Source organism: Ceratotherium simum, chromosome 7 (genome assembly GCF_057802395.1).
Source record: "Ceratotherium simum simum isolate JZ-2026a chromosome 7, ASM5780239v1, whole genome shotgun sequence".
NCBI classification, from domain to species: Eukaryota; Metazoa; Chordata; class Mammalia; order Perissodactyla; family Rhinocerotidae; genus Ceratotherium; species Ceratotherium simum.
The window spans coordinates 9,710,311-9,729,997 of NC_141906.1; the positions used below are offsets into that span (position 1 = coordinate 9,710,311).

At 39.9% G+C, this 19,687-nt stretch overlaps 1 protein-coding gene across 3 annotated transcripts in view; it reads right to left on the reverse strand.

The window, feature by feature from the left end:
* The window catches only part of NELL1 (neural EGFL like 1), a 746,684-nt gene that overhangs the window by 173,520 nt on the left and 553,477 nt on the right, over positions 1–19,687 (reverse strand). For all 3 annotated transcript variants that reach the window (XM_004418527.3, XM_087433086.1, XM_004418526.3), the window contains exon 15: positions 3,973–4,068. In XM_004418527.3, the coding sequence (XP_004418584.1) occupies positions 3,973–4,068 (96 nt within the window). The remainder of the gene's footprint in view (positions 1–3,972; positions 4,069–19,687) is intronic.

Below are 19,687 nucleotides of genomic sequence, written 5' to 3' on the forward strand. Positions count from 1 at the left end.
CAAAAAGGTTAGAGTCAGTCACATGTTCCTTCAGTGAGTTTGGAGCATCCACATGTCTACTCCATAGGTGGGAGAGGGTGGGCGGACAGCAGGCCCGGCTTCCACACTACTCAGGTCTCTAAGACTATGAGAAGGTGCGTCCCACATATCAGATGAGGGATAGCAGCCAGTCTCTGGCTCTTGAATGGTCAACAATTTTCTAATTACAATAAACCCTAAGCACTTCTAATAATGCCTGAGATGCTTTAAAAATGCTTTTTTGTCTCCTAAAAAAATGTTTATAATTTTTATATTATCTCAAATAACACTGACATACTATATATTTTAAAGATTTCTTAAAACACTATATCTAGACCAGGAGTTGTCAACAAGGATGACTCTGCCTCCCAGCAGATATTTGGCAATGTCAGGAAATATTTTTGATTGTCACGACTGGGGGTAGGCGTGCTGATGTTATGTAGTGGGTAGAGGCCAGGGATGCTGCTAAACATCCTACAATGCACAGGACAGTCCTCCACAACAAAGAATTATCTAATCCAAAATGTCAATAGCGTCAAGGTTAAGAAACTCTTAACTAGACAAGCTTGATTCCTTTTATTTAATCTTTACTTGTTGTTGCTTGCAAATTTGCTTAATGCCAAGTAGAAAACTTAGTCGCATTCACTTCTTAGAGGATGATGTTCTGCTGTTTTACAGTAATAATATTTTTCTGGAGTTGGTGTATTTCTTTTATTTTACATTTGAAAAGTCTCTAGGAAGACTTTGTGTTGTTTCATTTCTTTTGTGGTCAGCTATATGATGGCTATGTTATGTCAGCATGGCATTATATCTTTTCAGCTCTCATAGAAAGGTTAAGAAGAGAGCTTTCACCAGCAGCACTTCCCTGTCCTAAGAGTAACAAAACTACTCTTACTGATTCTTCACTCATCTCTCCCTTTACACATCTCCATGTTAAATGTCAAATCAAATTGAAGCTGAGGGCACAGAGGAGGAAAGGACAAGAGAAGAACCAACACAACGTGTTGTCGAGAAACCAAGGTAGGTAAAATGTTTGCTTATCTTCAAGAGGGTTATGAAAAGTTTAAGTTTACTAAAATCTCGTTACTATAAAATAAATGCAGAGTTGTTCATCTTTGCGTTGCACACCAAACACAAGTGGGATTTTTAACTTCATTATATTCCAGATGGGCACTTTCCTTAACAAATGATTTCAGTGATTTAACTAAGTGTACTTGAATTCTGAAAGTCTGACTATCACAAGCAATGAATAAAACCAATAACTACGGGGGCCAAGGGAAAGATTTTTAAGACTAAATATAAGTGGATTCTATATAGCTCAAATGAGACCATTTAGTTAGCCCTGAAATTAAAACAAACCAAATAAAAGAGGTAGTGTAATCTAAGAAATTCACAATTCACTTGCATTTTCCTTTGCGCCCTGAGTCTGAAGGCATCTAGCATCACTATTCATTGGCAAACAGATTTACTTACGTTTATTGCTAATAATCACCACAATAAAATAATTCAGACAAGATATGGCAGAGGTTTTCAGTGTTTGTTCTATAACTCGTCTAGATCCAGGGTTTCAGTGTTTGTTCTATAATTCGTCTTGATCCCTTGCACACAAGTGATTGGAAAATATGTACTTTATCCTAGCCACAAAATATCTCTTAGAATTAGAATATTCACCAATATTAAATAGAATGGCTTTGCTACAGATAGAGGATAGTATCACACGCAGAGAAACCTTATTTTATTTTATTTTTTACCCTATAATAACAGTGCAAGAATTCAAGAACATGCAATTCTCAATCTCAACCTTAACATTTCTATAGGAACTCTTGTCCTGCCTATCTCTGTTTTACTTTGGCCTCTGGTGTTGATTTTCTCCTTTATCTCTATTTTTCCTGCTTCACATTATGGACCAGAATGTAAGCACTGATTCAACCAACCACTTATTGAGCAGAGAATATGACAGAGGTCAAATCAGCAAGCCATCAGAAACCACAATTAATTTTTCCTGGGCTATCACTGACTCAGGCTCTGATCTAAGATCAATGTTCTCTCCCAACTCTTTACAATGTACAAAGACTAAGAACTTGACAGTAGAGACTCTGGTTAAACATCACAATACAATACAACAGTAATTGGTTTATAACAAGCAACCTGAGGTGCTTGGTCGAAGTGCACATTCATGGACCCGCTCCCAGATATTCTGATTCATGGAGTCTGGGGTGGTGGCCCTGGAATCTGGATTTTAGCAGGAAGTCTATGTATGATCCTTGAGAAACACCGGCAAGACTTTATAATGAGGGCTTAGTTTTATTCTCAGTTCTAACACTGGCTCTGTAGCACTGGGGAAGTTACTTAACTAAGCTTTAGTTTGCCATCTATAAAATAGGAGTAATCTCTTATTTATTCTTAATTTTAAAATATTCATTTAAAAGGCCTGATGCGTAAACAGCACATAATAAATGGTAAATCGTTAATAGTAGTAAGGATTCATCATCATCAACATTATCGTCATCACCATTTGGTCCCCGTCAATTCCTGTATATTCATGTTAGGGCAACAGTAGTTCTAGAAGAACTAGTGAGAAACATTCAGTTTTTTTTTCATTTAGAAACCCCAATTAAAATCAAATACGCTGCGATAGGGACGTATGTGCTGAGTGACCATTGAGTTTCTTTGCTTTGGGCAAGAGGTCTTCAGCTGCACGTGGCAATTCTCTCATGCTGCTCAGATGCAGGACTTGGCTCTTTACATGTCTTTTTTTAGGACAGACCAAGTAATTATCATTTAATAAATGTGATTTGATTTGTCAATAATATCACAAAATATGGAAACAATGATGCACATATTGTTTATTGATTTCCTTGCTGAATAATTTATGTAGTTAAATTTTGATATGTTTTTGAAAGGATCAGGCTGCCTTATAAATATACAGGCAGTGCAACGTAATATGTTAGACAAGATGGGGTATAATAAATAGGTTCATTTAAAAAATTCATTATCTAAATTCAGAAACACTTAAACACGAAGGAAAGAAAACAAAAGCTTTGTTAGACCTTTGGCATTAGATGAAGACACCCTCCCCCACATCTAATAATAGGGATAATGACTACAGCATCATATTTCCATTTTTCTATGCTGTACTATGAGAAGTGTCAAGTACAATATTCCAGACTCAGAAGAACACAATACAGTGATTTTAGCCTAATAAAACTCCTAGGCACATACACTGAAGTATTCAATTTTACATGGCATAAATTCCTTGCTTGCATTGATATATACATTGGCACAATAGCATTGAATGTCAAATTTCATTTGCATACAGGTAAGAGGACTTCTCCAATTAATAAGAGAGCTGGATTTCACCAAATAGTGCCAAACGCAAACACTACGCTTGTTGCAAACAGAAAGGTGCACACGACGGAATCCTACCAATACTACTTGGCTTATGTTATCAGGCCCATGAATGATCATGTCCCTAATAAACCAATATTAGAATAAAATCCCAGGCACACCAATAAAGCTGCTCCTGGAGTTATTTCATGTGCTTTTATGCAAGGAGCATGTGGTTCTAGTTTCGATTCCATTGATGTAGCAGATTGTTATAACTCCAATAGTTGTGTGTGATGCTACCCAATAGATGATAAGTGGGGCAGGTCAGTTCGTCAGGCCTTGTCTCTAATTAGCACTAAAAATGCACACTGCAAACTATAGCAGAGAAAAGACTCGACCTTGCTAAACTAGACACATTGAAGGGAGGGCAAATGAAGCTTATTTTCAGAGGAAGGACAATTATTATGCAGTAATGAAAATGCCTTCACTTTGGGAGAGCCACATCGATCATCAAAACATAAGGTATCAAGTCAGCCCACAGCACTATACTCCTAGAGAAAGAGCTTCCATTCTCTCTGAAACTTTCTTCCCCCCTGCCACCCCCAAAATAAAAACAGGCTAGGTTACCTTTCTCGCAGTGGCTTCCTGTGAATCCAGAAGGACAGACACATTTGTTAGGAGCCACACATGTTCCACCATATCTGCAGCCCTCTTCGCAGAATGCTGTCGTAAAAGAATGAGGGATTTTTTCTTAGATAAAATGGCAATAATGAAATTCATGGTAAACAGCATGAGCATTGAAACAATTCTCTCTTTGCTGCATAGAGAATACATATCTGTGTTGACATATTTAAGAGTTTCAGTACACAAACATAAATAAATGTAATAATACCTGTTTCACTGGCTTACATGAGATCAATTGAAATAATGGACATAAAATATTTAGCACAGGGTTGCCGTGTGCTAAATGCAACTAGTATGAGTAGCTGTTACTGTTGCTATTATTATTATTATCGATATATTTGAAATCAAATTGGATAAATTGAGTAACTAGAAAAGATAGAGTTGGGATAAAGGCAAAGGCATTTTAAATATTCACTATTTTGTAACTACTCTTTTTCATGAAACATCTTTTATTATAATAAAAACATGTTTGCATTATTTTTAAAAGATTTGGGTAGTCGACATAATTTTTGATAACACAATAAATTTAACTAACTGCCTACTTTTGAATATTTAAGATGTTTCCAACATTTCTATAACAAAAACAATGCCTTGTCCCTAGAGCCAAAATGCTTAGCACACCTCAAATTATTCCTTTAGTGAAAATGCCTCAATGTGAAAATGCTGTTTGTTTCAAAGGGTGTGGACTTTTTTAAGTGTTTGGATAAGCATTGCATAGTTATCCTGACCCCATCCCAGTGCTACCCTGCTAGCCTCCCCAGACCAGGTAAGCTCTCGTTATTACATGCTCGCATAGCATAGCTCCATGACCCTCTCCTGTGCAGTATTAAACATAATTGTTCATTTACATATAATTGATGACCATCTCCTGTCTTCTCCATTGCACTGGAAGACCCATAAAGACAAGTATTATGATTGTTTTTGCTCCCCATTATACTGTAGCCTCAGTATCTCAGCCCATAATAGATGCTCAAAAAATATTTTCTAAATGAATTAACCTATATTCTACAGGTTTTTCTAATAGAAAAAGTCTTGCTCTAACAATTCTGCAAGAATTCTAGAATAACTTATTATCAGACCTTGCTGGATAACCAATAATTTAGTGTACTAAACCTGCAAAAGTTCTCATTATTGAAGATGATTGCAACTTGTTAACCCAGAGTTTCTTTTATTCACATGAGAGCTAGGTGAGCAAATGTTTTTATTTTTAATTACAGTTAGAAAATGTCACCCTGGAAAAATGACATAGTTATATTTTGCCATCATCACAGAAATTATATGGGTCTAACTTTAAAAAGCCAGATAATGCCTTTAGATTGTTGAACACTAGTTCAAGTACATAGAACTTCTCACAATATTGTCATTTTCCGCATCATTTAATATCCCCTGGATGATTTAACGTTTTGTAGCTTAGCAATTAAGTGTGAGCTCCTTTGCTTCTGCCAGAGGACAGTGTTTACCTTGGTATTTGAATACCATTTCCTATTTCCAGCATCTCAGTATCCAGGGGCTACACAAAAAAACATTTAGAAAAGATCTGCCTTGATATGTTTATCACGAAAACCAAAATATACAAAAATATATTTATACAAATGCATACAAAATCTCTTGTCCCAAAAATCACACCTATGGGTTCTAGTGTCTAAGTCAAGTAGGATATTTAATGTGTAGTTCTGCATCAAAGTTAATAACAGAACAGTAAAGTGTTTTTCAAGGTAAAAACGACAGATGGTAAGCTGGTAAGGAAAAGTTTCAAGAGGTGCCGTAAGAAGGCAGGGGCTTGGAAGCAGGAGGCTCAGCTTGGGTTTCTTTAATGGCACAGTCAAAATAGCACTTGATCCAGATCTGTGCACACACATGTGCATGCACAAACACGCACACACAACGGATCTACAGACCTGGTTAGGAGGCTCAGTGTTGCTTCATAATACATGTGTGCTCCTGATTCACTCAACCCTTACACAGAAATGATAACAGGAGGTTTTGTGAAGAAAGCAGAAGATGTTTGTGATGACCTCAGAAGGTACATGTCATAATAAACAGGCTGCTGTGAGGATGAAATGAATTAATGTTTATAAAGCACTTAAAATAGTGTTTGACACATAGTATACATAAGTATTTTATTAAATTAACTGATAGCAACATCATTACAACTGTGCAGCATGGACCAGGAACACAATGTCTAAGCCCTGGGCAATATAAGCCAGCCTACAGAATGTTCAGCTTCGCCAAGAGGGGTTTAAGGCACCCTTGTTAAATTTATGCTGGAGTTAGTGTCTAATAAGAGTATTAATATCCATTATAATGGAAATATCAGATATATGTTATTGTTTCCATTATGAAAATTGTAAAACTGGGGCTCAGAAATCAAGTGCCCTTTCCAAGACTGCACAGGTAGTAAGCGGCAGAGATTCAAGCAAAGACTTCTTTGGCTTCCAAGTCCTCCCTTCTCTTTATATGCCACAGTGCAGACTTACCTGCAATCTGGCATTCACATAGGCAGGTTTATTCCTTTTTTGAATAGTTCCGTAAGAGCTAAGAGAACTGACTGCGTATCGAAAGAAAAAAAATACGTCTAAATCGCACATGTTGCATTAAAGAACGGGGGGAGGGAGCTGTTCAAGTTCATGTACCTGTTATCTAATCTCCATTTCTCTCTGAGCCTAATCACATTTCACTCAAGCTAGCCCATACTATATTTAATAGAGTTTATCGAAAATAAAGAAATTCATTGCCTACGCAAACCTTAAATAATATAACAAAGTAATTTCAAAAAACAGAAAAGCAAATAAAGAAGGAGCATGTCATCCAAAACTTAAGCTACTTTGGGGAAATCAAGATCAGTTCAAGTTTTCTTCAAAGACTTCATAAAACATCAAAATTGTTTTATCCTAGTCTAAAGGTTGTGCATAGATTATTTATATCTGGATAGGCTCTTCTTGATCAACTATGAGCCTAGCCTTTGAAACAAAAGGACTCTGATACTCAGAGGACCTGTAATTTGCACAGCATTACTTAGTTGATGGCATAATCACAACCAAAAACCAAGTCACCTGCTACATCTCTTTCTGGCTTATGAGAAGATGGGATGATAGGAACGACATGGGCCAAATCCTTGCTCTACATGTAGCAGCTGTGTGACCTACAGCAAATAATTTCACCCCTCTGGACCTCAGTTTTATCAAGAGCAAAGCAATAATGATAATAATGATAATCCCATGCAGCACAAGTTAAATTAAACTACCAGTGCAAACCACCCAGCACGGGGCACTGCAAGAGGAATGTGCTCAAGAACTGGATGTGACTGTTGTTATTCATCACCAGGACTCTGCTTTTCCAAATAACAGTACTACAGTGCACGAGTTTCTGTTCGAGGATTCTGGAGATGCAGCAGTGAAATAGACAGAAATGATCCCTGTGCCATGGTGCTTACTTGTTAGTGACGGCTCATCGTCACTCCTTCCTTGACTTGGTGACGTTAGTAGGATCATATGGTCTGCAATGCAACTTGGAATCATAGCTGCTTTGCAAACTCAGAAAAACTCAGGCATCATGGGTATGTTGCTCCTTTGTCAACCACTTTCTAGACGCCGAAGTATGGCTTAAATAGATTGTAGATACACAACGATATTACAAACCTGAATCTGTCATTACAGTGCCATTTGTTATTAACCTACCGCCCTGGCAGAGATGTTGCATTTGGTCAACTCTAAAATGGTACGATTCTGTTTTTGAAAGGACTCCTTCTACTATGAAGAAAATAAAATCATAAAACTCAAAATTGAGGGAGAGCTAATCCACAGAAAGACTGCTTTTTTGCTATGAAAAAATACTCAGCATGTGAAACAAAACTTAGATTTTAGGGGAACAGACCGAGAAGTTGGGCTGCAGATGCCAGGTTTGTGGATGCCCAGTTTCATCACCGCTCACTCAATTTGACAAAACTAGTTTTACATGAATAAACAGCAATAGCCCTTCAAGTTCTACACACTCCACATGATCCTCTTAGAGTTTTACTGGCATATACATAGTTCCTAGGGACACCCTGTGTTCTGACAAAATAAGGAAACATACAAGTTTCACACCACCCATTAGATGGAAATCTGTTTCCTCCCTCCTGGTTTCCTTGAGGAAGCATTTTCCTTAAGCTCATTCCTGACCTCTCTTTGCCAGCTTTGCCCATACCACGTCTGGAGGGGGTAGAAAGATTTATTCTATTGGTAAATTTGGGAAAAATATATATCAGGAAGATGTTTCTCAGGTGGGAGAAGATGGGCTGGGAAGCACCGTATGATTAAAAGTATGTAATTGTTACATTTCTAGCTTTATTTTGGATAGTGAATTACTAGGTGTGAGTTACATTATTAAAAATAACTACTGAGATATCTAAATAAACATATCTAAATAAATAAAAAATACAGGGTGTCATGAACCAAAGATTATAATGAATTTGATTATGTGCACCTAAAATCCAAAGCAGGGACCAAATATATAAAATCTGGTTACACTCAGCAAAACTCCACGCCTACCCCACTTCTCTCTTGGGAGTGAGCTGCCTTCAGACAGTATCAATTGTCCTTACCTCCCTGACGACCCCTTCCTCCCTGGGACTTGGTGGGTAAGTCGGCCTTGTTCTGTATTTATTGTTAGCACACCAGCTTGGCTTACAGACTTAAACTCATATTCTCCAGTCCAGCTCTATCAGTAATAAAGGTGACAGTGTCACCTCCATGTTTGCTTTTTGGTTTATTCCTCACCTTGTTTAGAGCATGATATTTATCAAAGACTGCCTCAAACATTTTGGTTGTCACAAGATGGCAGGTGGGGTCAGTATGCTACTGGCACGCAGTGGGTAGAGGACAGATGTTGCTAAACATCATACAGTGCATGGGACAGCCTGCATAACAAAGAATTATCTGGCCACAAATGTCAGTAGTGTTGAGGCTGAGAAACTCTGCTCCAACTTCACATGATTCAGTCTATTGGGTCTCCCCAGGAGCAAAATTATGTTATTTTGATCCCTTTTTCCATTTCCTTCCCTCTCAAGCTCTCCCCTAAAAAACAGTTTAAAAATATAGAGAAAAGGTGAGAATGAAATTCATCCAGATGGCTATTCTGACGTATAAAACCAAACATCCAGATGTCTGCAATTCTCGATTGTCATATCATCATTCTGATCTCAAGCACACAGTATATTGTATAATTTAATATTCAATTATTGGACCCAAATCACCTTCAACCCTGTCACTTACTATGTGCTTGTATCTGCAGCTCTACTAGCCTTTTCCACTCTTTTTTCCAACAGTAATAGTTATAATGACAACAATAGTAATGATAAATTCCTTTCCTTGAAGACCTATTAAGTGCCTTATAGACAGAATATTCCGTTTCATCTTTACAACAATGCTATATATTAGTCATGTTATTCCATTTTCAGATGAGAAAGCTGGCTTAGAGAAGTAAAGTAAGTCATCAAAGGTCACACCGCTCCTAAGTGGCACCCTGGGTTTTGAGCCCAGAGTCCTAACCACATCACTAAGCAGTCTCCATTTAGGGCGTAGCCACCTACCACGTGCAGATAATGTGCTGGGTGCTACGATGTCTAAAACTAGACATGAAAATTGTCCCCATCCCCAAGAAGCTCACAATTGAGTTGCAGAGAGTGGCACATATAAAACCAAGCATCATAAAATGTGATCAATGCTTCTGTGGTGGTATGAATAAAGTGCTGAGAGAACATGGAGGAGAATATGATTAATTATGCCTGGTGGGCTGGGGCCAAGCTTTGCAATGGAGCTGGCATTTGAGCTGGGCCTGGAGGAATGACTGGGATTTTTGCCAGGTAGAGAGGTACAGGAAAAGGGACAGTTCAGGTCAAGGTTTTGTCCCGTGGAAAGGTACCGAAGAGAAGAAGAAAATGAACAGATGTTTATAACTCACCTCGAGGTTAGAGACTGAACATTAGAAGAGAATGAAGTAACCCATGGCAGGGATGGAGGAGCATTTTAGAATCCGTGAACCATCCTCTCCATTGTCCCATCTCCCATCCACTTCCTAAATTTTTTAGTTATCTTCAGGCACAATAATGTACTGTCTGGATATCTACATACATATGTTTCTTTTGTTCCATCTGTTATTCTAGTTAGTTGGTTTCAGACAGTGCTTTGCTAATCTTTTTTACTATGCTAAATAATAAGAAATAAATTTTATATCAGAAAGCCTCACATACACACATAGACAATCAGAAGTATAAAATTTACTCTTAGTATGTGTAATGCATTCTGATATGTTCTATTGTATTGCCTTCTATTATACTGTATTGTATTCTAGTCTCTATCATTTATAAATGCAGCTCTGATTCAATGACTTGCTTGCTCAACCCACTAAACCTGCAGTTTACTGGGCACCTGTTTCATATATTCTTGGAAATTGCCATCTTCTCCTCCATAGCATTTTCTGATAGGATGGGGGCATAGAGTCAGTTTTAGATTAATCTTGAGATCTTGAAATTGAGATGTTGGTCTCAGCTCTAGAAAGACTGACATGATAAGACAATGTCCACAAGTGTTATTTTCTATGGATGCAGTTGCAGACACCATGGCCGGCAAAGTTGAAATATTTACTATCTAGGCCTTTACAGAAACTCTGTTACAGAAGATGAACTAGATGGGAGTGACAGAGGTTGAAGAGAGGGATAATGCATCCTTTTGCACTTGAGGGGGGGCTTCTGCGTGCTGGCAGATAAGCTATGAGGAAGGAGGAACAGTGACTGTAGCTGGTATTTTACAAACCCAGCCATTGGGCTATTTCATAGAAGGGCCACTTCTGCTCTGCCTTTCTTAGCAGGTGACTGCTGGTCTTATGAAGGATTTAGGACTGCTAATATTGTCTTACTTTTCCACAATTCACTTTCATTCAGAATAACAGTGGTGGCGTTTTTCTAGGAAGGCAGAGTCAAAATGTTGAATATGAATAAGTTTTTATGAGTTTAAAATCTCTGAAATGTAGAAATGGAAGAATCATGTAAAAGAAAGAGCAATTCAACAGGAAATTACTAGAAACTTGGGAATGAGGAATATTCAGCCCTCACCTTGTACACCTAGGGTGTCAATCATAGACACAGGACCCAAACGAGCGGATGCCTTGGTAACTCTTCAGTACAGCCTATGGCGTAGTGAGCTCTTAAGAGCAGGACTCTGGACACAGATCTAGGTTCCAGTCATGGTTCCAGCCCTTATTAGCTGGTTGGTGTTGTTTTTTGTGGAGGAAGATTGGCCCTGAGCTAACATCTGTGCGAATCTTCCTCTGTTTCGTATGTGGGACGGCGCCATAGCATGGCCGCTGACGAGTGGTGTAGGTCTGTGCTGGGGAACCAAACCCTGGCCACCAAAGCAGAGCGTGCCGAACTTAACCACTAGGCCATGGGGCTGGCCCAGCTGATTGATTTTTTTCAGTTTAATTGAGATATAATTGACATATAACATTGTATAAGTTTAAGGTGTACAACATGTTGATTTGATACATTTATATGCCACAAAATGATTACCATCGTGACAGATTTTGGAAAGTTGCTTCAGTTCCTTGAGCATCAAGTTCCTTACCCATATAACTAGGTCAAAAAGAGAACCTACACCGTACTGGTATTACCGAGATGAAATAAGATAGTGTGTGTAAAGTACTTGGCATAGTGACCACACATACTAAGTGCTCAATAAATACTAGTTCTTGTTGAATCCGTCAGTCTCTTTCTCTCTAGGTTGATTAATATAGTGCAGCATTTCCTTCTCAAACATCAAAACTCTTTGCAGCCTGCCTTCCTTAACTGGTACACAAATTGATGCCAGAGTTTGAGTTTGTTGAGCACTGAAATCAATAGCAAAGAAAATGATAAGGGATTAAGACAAAAGCCTAAGAAGAGGAATAGAATAAGAGATGGTGTTCGAATTTCAAAAAACACAATTCAAGAAGTTAGTTCAGGATGTAAAAAACTAAGGCAACGGTCAAATTATACCTTTGCAATAAAAACTCTGAAAGCAATTCAAATTTTGTTGTTCAGTGTTTTCAGGAGCACTTAGAAATGGGAGCCTGAAAGTGCGATCTGTGGAAAGCGGTTGAGAAGAATGCCGGGTGAGAAGGTCAGAAGGTTTCCTGCTGCACTGCCATACTGAAGCCAACACACATATCACGCCTGGAGGTCACAGTCTAGAGACTTTATGACATAAATTCCAGCAAGGTCTCCCAGAGAGAAGCATTCTGCGATTTTATATAAGCACATGGAATTAGATGTTAAATCTTGAGTGAGATATGCAGCCATGCTGTAGTGATAGTAGCTGGGTGATTTAGGTGGACCAGAGTTCAGGAGAGGGCTTTTCTAATTCCCACCTCCATCTAGAAACCTGAGCAATTTTTCAGATTTGTAAAGCATTTTGTGATTTTGTTTACAAAATGATTCACAAGAATCTGTAAAGGTAATTTGTAATGGTATCTTCATTCCGTAAATGGGGAAACCGAGAGGAGAGAAGTTAGATGACTTGCCCAAGAAAAAGTTAGTCATGAAGCAGAGACTAAGAACTCAGGATCCCGGATTCTGACACAGCATCACGTGCCTGAGAGGCGATGCCAACTTCACCCGAGGGGAGAAAACTGATTTGGAGTCTTTAAAAAGTGGGGAGAGAAGAGGAGAGGGTAGAAATAAGGGAGGAGGGAAAGATAAAAGGAGAAAAAGAATAGAAAAAAGAAAAAGAATTACCTTAGCAATCGGACATTGCAGCAGACACTGCTCTCCCCGTCCCCATCCTTTCAAATGCCTAACACAGGCTCCTGGACATGGGCAGCCTGGGTGCCAATCTCAGGTCTGCCATTTTCTAGTTCCATAACCTGAGGCTAATCCAGAAACATCTGTAAACCTTATTTTCCTCATGACAAAATGGGAAGTAAAACAGCACCTTCTTTATATGCTTGTTATGAGGAATAAAGGTGACTGCAGGTCGAGTGCTTAGTTCCAGGTCCTCAAAAGATATTAATTATTATTGATATTATTATTATCATTAGTTATCTGCTTCCATACAGGGTGGGGAAACCTGCCTGGGGAAAAATAAACTGACGTGGGGAACCAAAGGCCAATGAAATCCTAACTCCCAGGGTTATCAGGCCGTCGTCTGTATTTTGTGGAAGATGTACTATTTTTCAACTCCAGGCTTGAAGGCCCCAACCAAGGAATTCAGAGTTAGAATTATTAATTATCATGTTGTAGAGCACAAAGAATTCCAGAGAGCTCTGCTTGCTGGAGGATTCAGAAACATATACTTGACCTTTCTTTGGCTGCCTTCAAAGTCAACACCCAGGGTCCCCTTGAGTGAGCGTGTCTGATTAATGGTTGCTTTCACGCTGCACACACCTGCGGGCCCTGGGCCTTCACCACCACTCGGTTATCTGTCTTTCTAGATGTTGAGCTATAGCTCACCTACCACACGAGCTGCCCTCACTCTTGAGCTAATGTTATTTTGAAATATCTAGGCTCAAGTTACGGAAAATATATTTCCAATTTATAGGCAGCATGGTGGAGGCAAAAGAGCACAGGCCGTGGAATCAGAGAAACCTGGATTAAATCACCAGCTGTGCGACCTTCAGCTAGGCGCTCAGCTTCTCTGAGCCTCAGTCCACCCGCCTGTGAAATGAAGAAATGAATTCCTCTTGTTCAAGTTGGGGTGAAGGTTAAATGACAGGACAAATATGAATGCAAGTGGCACAGAGCCTGGTACATCACCTCTTCTCCAGATTTGTCCCTTTCCACTTCTCCCCAGCAGCCTTATCCCACCAAATCAGTTCCCAGGCATGCTAAGCTTGCTTTGTACGCATCTGGTTAGCCCACAGGACACGGGCCATGAAGGGATTAAGCAAGACGCCATGGCTGACTATTTCCTGGGGTGCTACAAAGGAGTTCTCATGATGTCCATCTTTCTGCCCAGCTGGGGAGCTCAGACTCTCAGCTGCAAGGGAATCCTCTCATGGAGTGATTTTATAATATCTCCCCCCTATCCACAGTGCGCAGAGAAGGCTGAATCTGCTCAGTGTACTGTGATCCCAGCAAATAAATGACAATGACAGAGTACCCACGTTAGAGGGACAGAAGGAGGTGACATCTTACAGTCACAGCCAGCATTTGAGAGTACGCAGGAGAGAAGCAAAGCCTCCCAAGGAAGTCATTTGATAACATTTGGGCCCCAAGGACTATATTCTTTCCTTGTGTAAGAGGAAGAAGTAGGAAGGAAGCTCAGGTAAAAAAAAAAAAAAAAAAAAAAGTACTCTGCAATAGAAACTAGCCTCGGGGGGTCAGAAGACCACCGGACAAGATCCAGAATGGATCAAATCTATTACCAAAGCCACTTTGATTAAGGACCATCCCCAACTTTTCGTTTGCTCCTTTGTTTATTTTTCTAGTGAGAAGTAATGTGGAATTAACATCAGAACTCACTATAGGCCTTAGTTATCTGTTTTCTATAATATCACACTTAAAATTTATTTAGTGTTTTAATAAAGCATGCTTTCTGAAATTCTCATCAAACATTTTCATTTCTTTTATAAAGTTCTTCATCCATTCACTCAAAAACTATCAATTGAAATCCTAGTATGCACCAAGTACTCTGCTGGCAGTTAACCCATAACAATAATCCCAGCAGATAATGTGCCTGATCTTTTGAAGCTTATCTTTCATTGAAGGGAAAACAAACCATAAACAAATAAAAGTACCAAAATCCAGATAATAGTAAGTGCTATGGGGAAAACTAAAGCAGCGCAAGGGAGACAAGAAGTGCTGGGGGAGGGGTCACTATTTACCTGGGGTAGGAGTGAAGGCCTGATAAATTGGCATTTGAACAGATGTGTAAAGGAAGGGAGAGAGCAGGCCAGGCAGATATTGGGGTGATCAATGTTCCGGGCAAAGGGAACAGCTTAGTGCAAAGGCCCTGACATAGGACTGTACCTAGTGTGCCCAGGATTGAAAGGAGGCTAGATAATCAGGGGCTGAGTCACAGCAGATGGCAACAGAAAACCATGGAACCTCAGTTCTCCTAGGGTCTTTAGGACACTTAAGGACTTTGATTTTTTGATCTGAATGAAGAGCCATTGGAACATCTTGTGCTAAAGAGTGCTATAACGTCACTTATGTTTTAACAGGATCTTTCTGGTGGCTGTAAATAGCCCATGGGTGGGACAGTCAACGGTGAACGCAGACAGACCAGTTAGAAAGCCCTTACAATAATTCAGGTGAGAAACCAATGGTCCTCTCCACCAGTGCGATAGAAGAGGAGATGAGAGAAGTCAACAACTCCTCCAATAGTGTATGGACCAGGTAGACTCTGCACGGCAGAGGCAAGACCCTTGTCCAGAGGAGGAAAAACTTGGTGAGCAGCATGGCTCTTGCCCTTCTACAGAATCAGGAATTAGGGAGGCTTTTTTCTGGCAATAATATGGACTATATTTACATATACTTTCCCTGCCTGGAATTATTTTCCCCATTAGCAAATTGGTTAACTCCTGCTGAGCCTCCAAGTCTCAGCTGAAGTGTCTCCTGAATTGGGAAAGATTTTATGATGGATGACCCTCCCCAACCCGGGCCTTCAGTCTAGACTGAAAGCCTGTATTAGTTTCCTAGGGCTGCCATAGCAAATGACCACAGACTTGGAGACTTAAACAAAAATATCGTCTCACAGTCTGAAATCCAAGTATTGGCAGGGTTGGTTCCTTCTGGGGCTCTGAGGGAGAATCTGTTCCATGCTTCTCTCCGAGCTTCTAGTGGCTGCCAGCAATTCTTCACATTTCTTGGCTTGTAGCTTCCTAAGTCCAGTCTCTACCTTCATCTTCACATCATCTTCTCTATGTGTCTCTGTGTTGACTCTCCCTCTCATTTCTCTTATAACAATGTCAGTCATTGGATTTAGGGCTCATGCTAGATCCAAAATGATATCACCTCAAGATCCTTCACTTAACTACATCTTCAAAGACCCTATTTCCAAACAAGCTCACCTTCACAGGTACTGGGGAATAGGACTTGGACATATCTTTTTTTTTTTTTTTTGATGAGGAAGATCGGCCCTGAGCTAATATCTGCCAACCCTCCTCTTTTTGCTGAGGAAGACTGGAGCTGGGCTAAGATCCATGCCCATCTTCCTCCACTTTATACGGGATGCTGCCACAGCATGGCTTGCCAAGCGGTGCGTCGGTGTGCGCCCAGGATCCGAACTGGCGAACCCCGGGCTGCCCCAGTGGAGCACGTGCACTTAACGGCTTGTGCCACTGGGCCGGCCCCATTGGACGTATCTTTTTTGAGGCTACTATTCAACTCACTACACATCCCCTCCTTGACTCCTCCAGAGAACCTTTGGCACACTTCAACATAGCACTGACTATACTGTCCTCTAATTGCCTTATTATTATCTGTTTGACCTAATAGATCTGAGCTTCTCATGCAGACAGACCACGTCTTTCATCTCTGTCTCCCATTCAAAACACACTTCCTGGGACATAACGTATAATCAATCACTCAATTTATTAATTGAATAAATTAATTACAGATCATACAGTAGACTTATAAAGCCAGCAAAATATTTAACTGAGTCTCACCAGGAGTTTAAACGTCTTGTCATCATCAGAGAAGACACTCAGGTGTTTGCATCTAATGCTGGCCTTCTACAAATGCTTTGGCTTCTATTTGAATTTTTAACATAATAGAATATACAGTATAGGGGCTTGCTCCATGGCTTAGCGGTTAAGTGCTTGCGCTCCACTGCTGGCGGCCCAGGTTTGGATCCTGGGTGCACAGCGACACACCGCTTCTCCAGCCATGCTCAGGCCGCGTCCCACATACAGCAACTGGAAGGATGTGCAACTATGACATACAACTATCTATCGGGGCTTTGGGGGGTAAAAATAAATAAATAAAATTAAAAAAAAAGAATATACAGTATAAATGAAATTATACACCTATGCATTGGGCAATGGATAAAAAGAATTCTTAACTATAAGAACAAAGGCAAGTGTTTTTCAATGATATTTTTGGGGTTTTTTTGCTGAAGAAGATTGGCCCTGGGCTAACATCTGTGCCCATCTTCCTCTACTTTATATGTGGGACGCCTGCCACAGCATGGCTTGATAAACAGTGTGTAGGTCTGCACCCGGGATCCAAACCTGCGAACCCCAGGCCGCCGAAGTGGAGTGTGTGAACTTAACCACTACGCCACTAGGCCGGCTCCTTTCAATCATTTTTTAAAAAAATGTATCTCAATAGTTAAATGATTTCCTTCTTTCCTTAGCCATTTATGGCGCTGTCACTTTCATTTGCTATTTTTCAAGAGTGGAATCAGGAACCTCCAACATCCAAATGATACCACATCCAGTAGTGGTACCTGAGAAATTACTGGAGTGTGTCAAAGCAGTGAGCACAAGAGAAAACTTCTAGGCAACCAGACAAAGTAAATGAAATTATCATTCAAAAGTGTGTTTTGATTGTGTCTCAAATGAAGAAAAAAGGAATTGATGATAACTAGATATAAAAGCTGGGAATTTGAGGAGTAGCAGACAGGAAAGAAAGGCAGAGAAGAGCAGTAGAGATCGGCCTCCAGCCATGCCAAAGATTAGAGGCAGGGAGCTGAGAACTGATGATGTTTCTCAACGCAAAGACAAGAAGAGCACAGGGAGAGAGCACAGAGGGGAATGCGGTCTCAGAGCAGGGGTCCCTGAGCTCAGAGTAGCAAGCTCCGGGCATGACTGCAGAGACGTCCCACTATGCATCAGATTTATAAAATCTGCTGGCTATGCTGAGGCAGCTGGTGAAAGGACTAAGTCTTTAATTATTTCAAGAGCTGCATAGTAAGTGGTAATGATTATAATCTAGCAGATTGTGAAACATTTAACGAAAGGCCAAATCAATTTATGGTCATTTTATTAGTTTCATAGGGCATTACTGTAAGCAGATGGAGCCATACTGAGGACACAGTGACCAATCTGGGACCTCAGACTGATGCTCACTACAGTGGAGCCTGGAATACATTGTATTACAAACTATGCTGTAATACATGGTATTACAAGCTACGCTGTAATACAACAATATCCAGAAACCTACACTGTATAATTATGCAAGCAGAAACACAAAAAGGTATGTCTGTCATCAAAGATAATCTAACATATACATTCCAAAACCCAAATGATCAAATTCAGTCTGTACATTTGGTTCACTGCTAAATAAAAAGGGCAATGTTTTACTAGGCAAATACAATCGACTAAGTTCTGTGTTTTTCCACACCCCACAAAAGAAAGGCATTTCAGAGTAAGCCAAAGCACTGTAGATAAAACAAGAACAATAACCAGAACACTGAAACTTTAAAACGATTTTCTGGGGTTTTCAGTAAACTCTTTTCTGAATGCAATGCATTCCCTGACCAGTTTTTCATGCTGATAAAACTAAGGTCAATGCTACCAATACATGCCAAATAGACTCAGGCAGGCGCTAGTGAATACATCTCCCTGCAATCATACATATGATGGACAGGCTGACTCTTCTCAGACATGTTAATGCTGCCCACTGCCGTAAAGCAACATCACTGACGAGTCGTAAATTTCATCTCCTACAGTCATCTAAGGCATCACACATATACCTCCCACTTTCAAAGCAAAAAATTTGTTTCCTCTCACTGTGTTCTCTTACCTACATCTAAGAGCTTTGGGTCTAATACAGAATCACCTTCCACCATTCTACACTCACATGGTCATCAACGTCCTTCTGTCCTCTCCTCCCCATGACATTGCTGCTTGTTCAGACACACATCATCTCCAAGGACCTCACTCTTCTGCCTCAAGACCTGTAAAGGCTCATCATTGCCATCTAAAGAAGTCCCCCTTGGCATGCTATGTAAAGCCATTCATAATATGACCCCAGTCCAACTTTCCTAAAGTTTCTCTCAATATTTATCAATATATTTTACCTAATATATTTTACCTCAATATGTTTTACATATACAAAATTCTCCCCCAGAACATTTCACAGTATTTCACATATAATGTCCTTCCCCACTTATTTATTCATCCTTCAGGATCTAGTTCAAATGGCATCCCTTGTATAGGGATTTTCTCAGGCAAGATAAAATATTTCTTCTCTTTTGATACCTCAAACCTTTGCTGTTATCACAACCCTTAAAAAAGGCATTGAGCATTTACTATATCCAGATAGTGCATTAAGCATTTAACACAGTTCATCTCTTTTAATCCCACGCCAAAATGCAGTAGGTGCCAGTATTACGTCAACTTTATAAATAAGGAAAGAGGGGCTTAAAGAGGACAACTACCCTCTCAAATTTACATGGCATGGGTGGCGGAATGCCTGCCACTTTTTATTGAAATTATTGGTTTGCATGTAATCTATTACTATCCAAGCTTACCAAAGAGCAAGGGCCCCGAAATCCTCATTTCTGTGTCTCCCCCAGTGCCCAGGACAGGGCTGGGTACACGTTAGGCAGACACACAGCATGTGTTCAGTGACTGAAGGAAAGGAAGACAGATACAAGGAACACTGTTTGCTCTAACGTCTCCTACCCTATTTTTGCATTTTATCTTATGTCCAAAGTCTTCGTGGTATTGAAGAAACAGAACTAAGGTTTGGGAAATA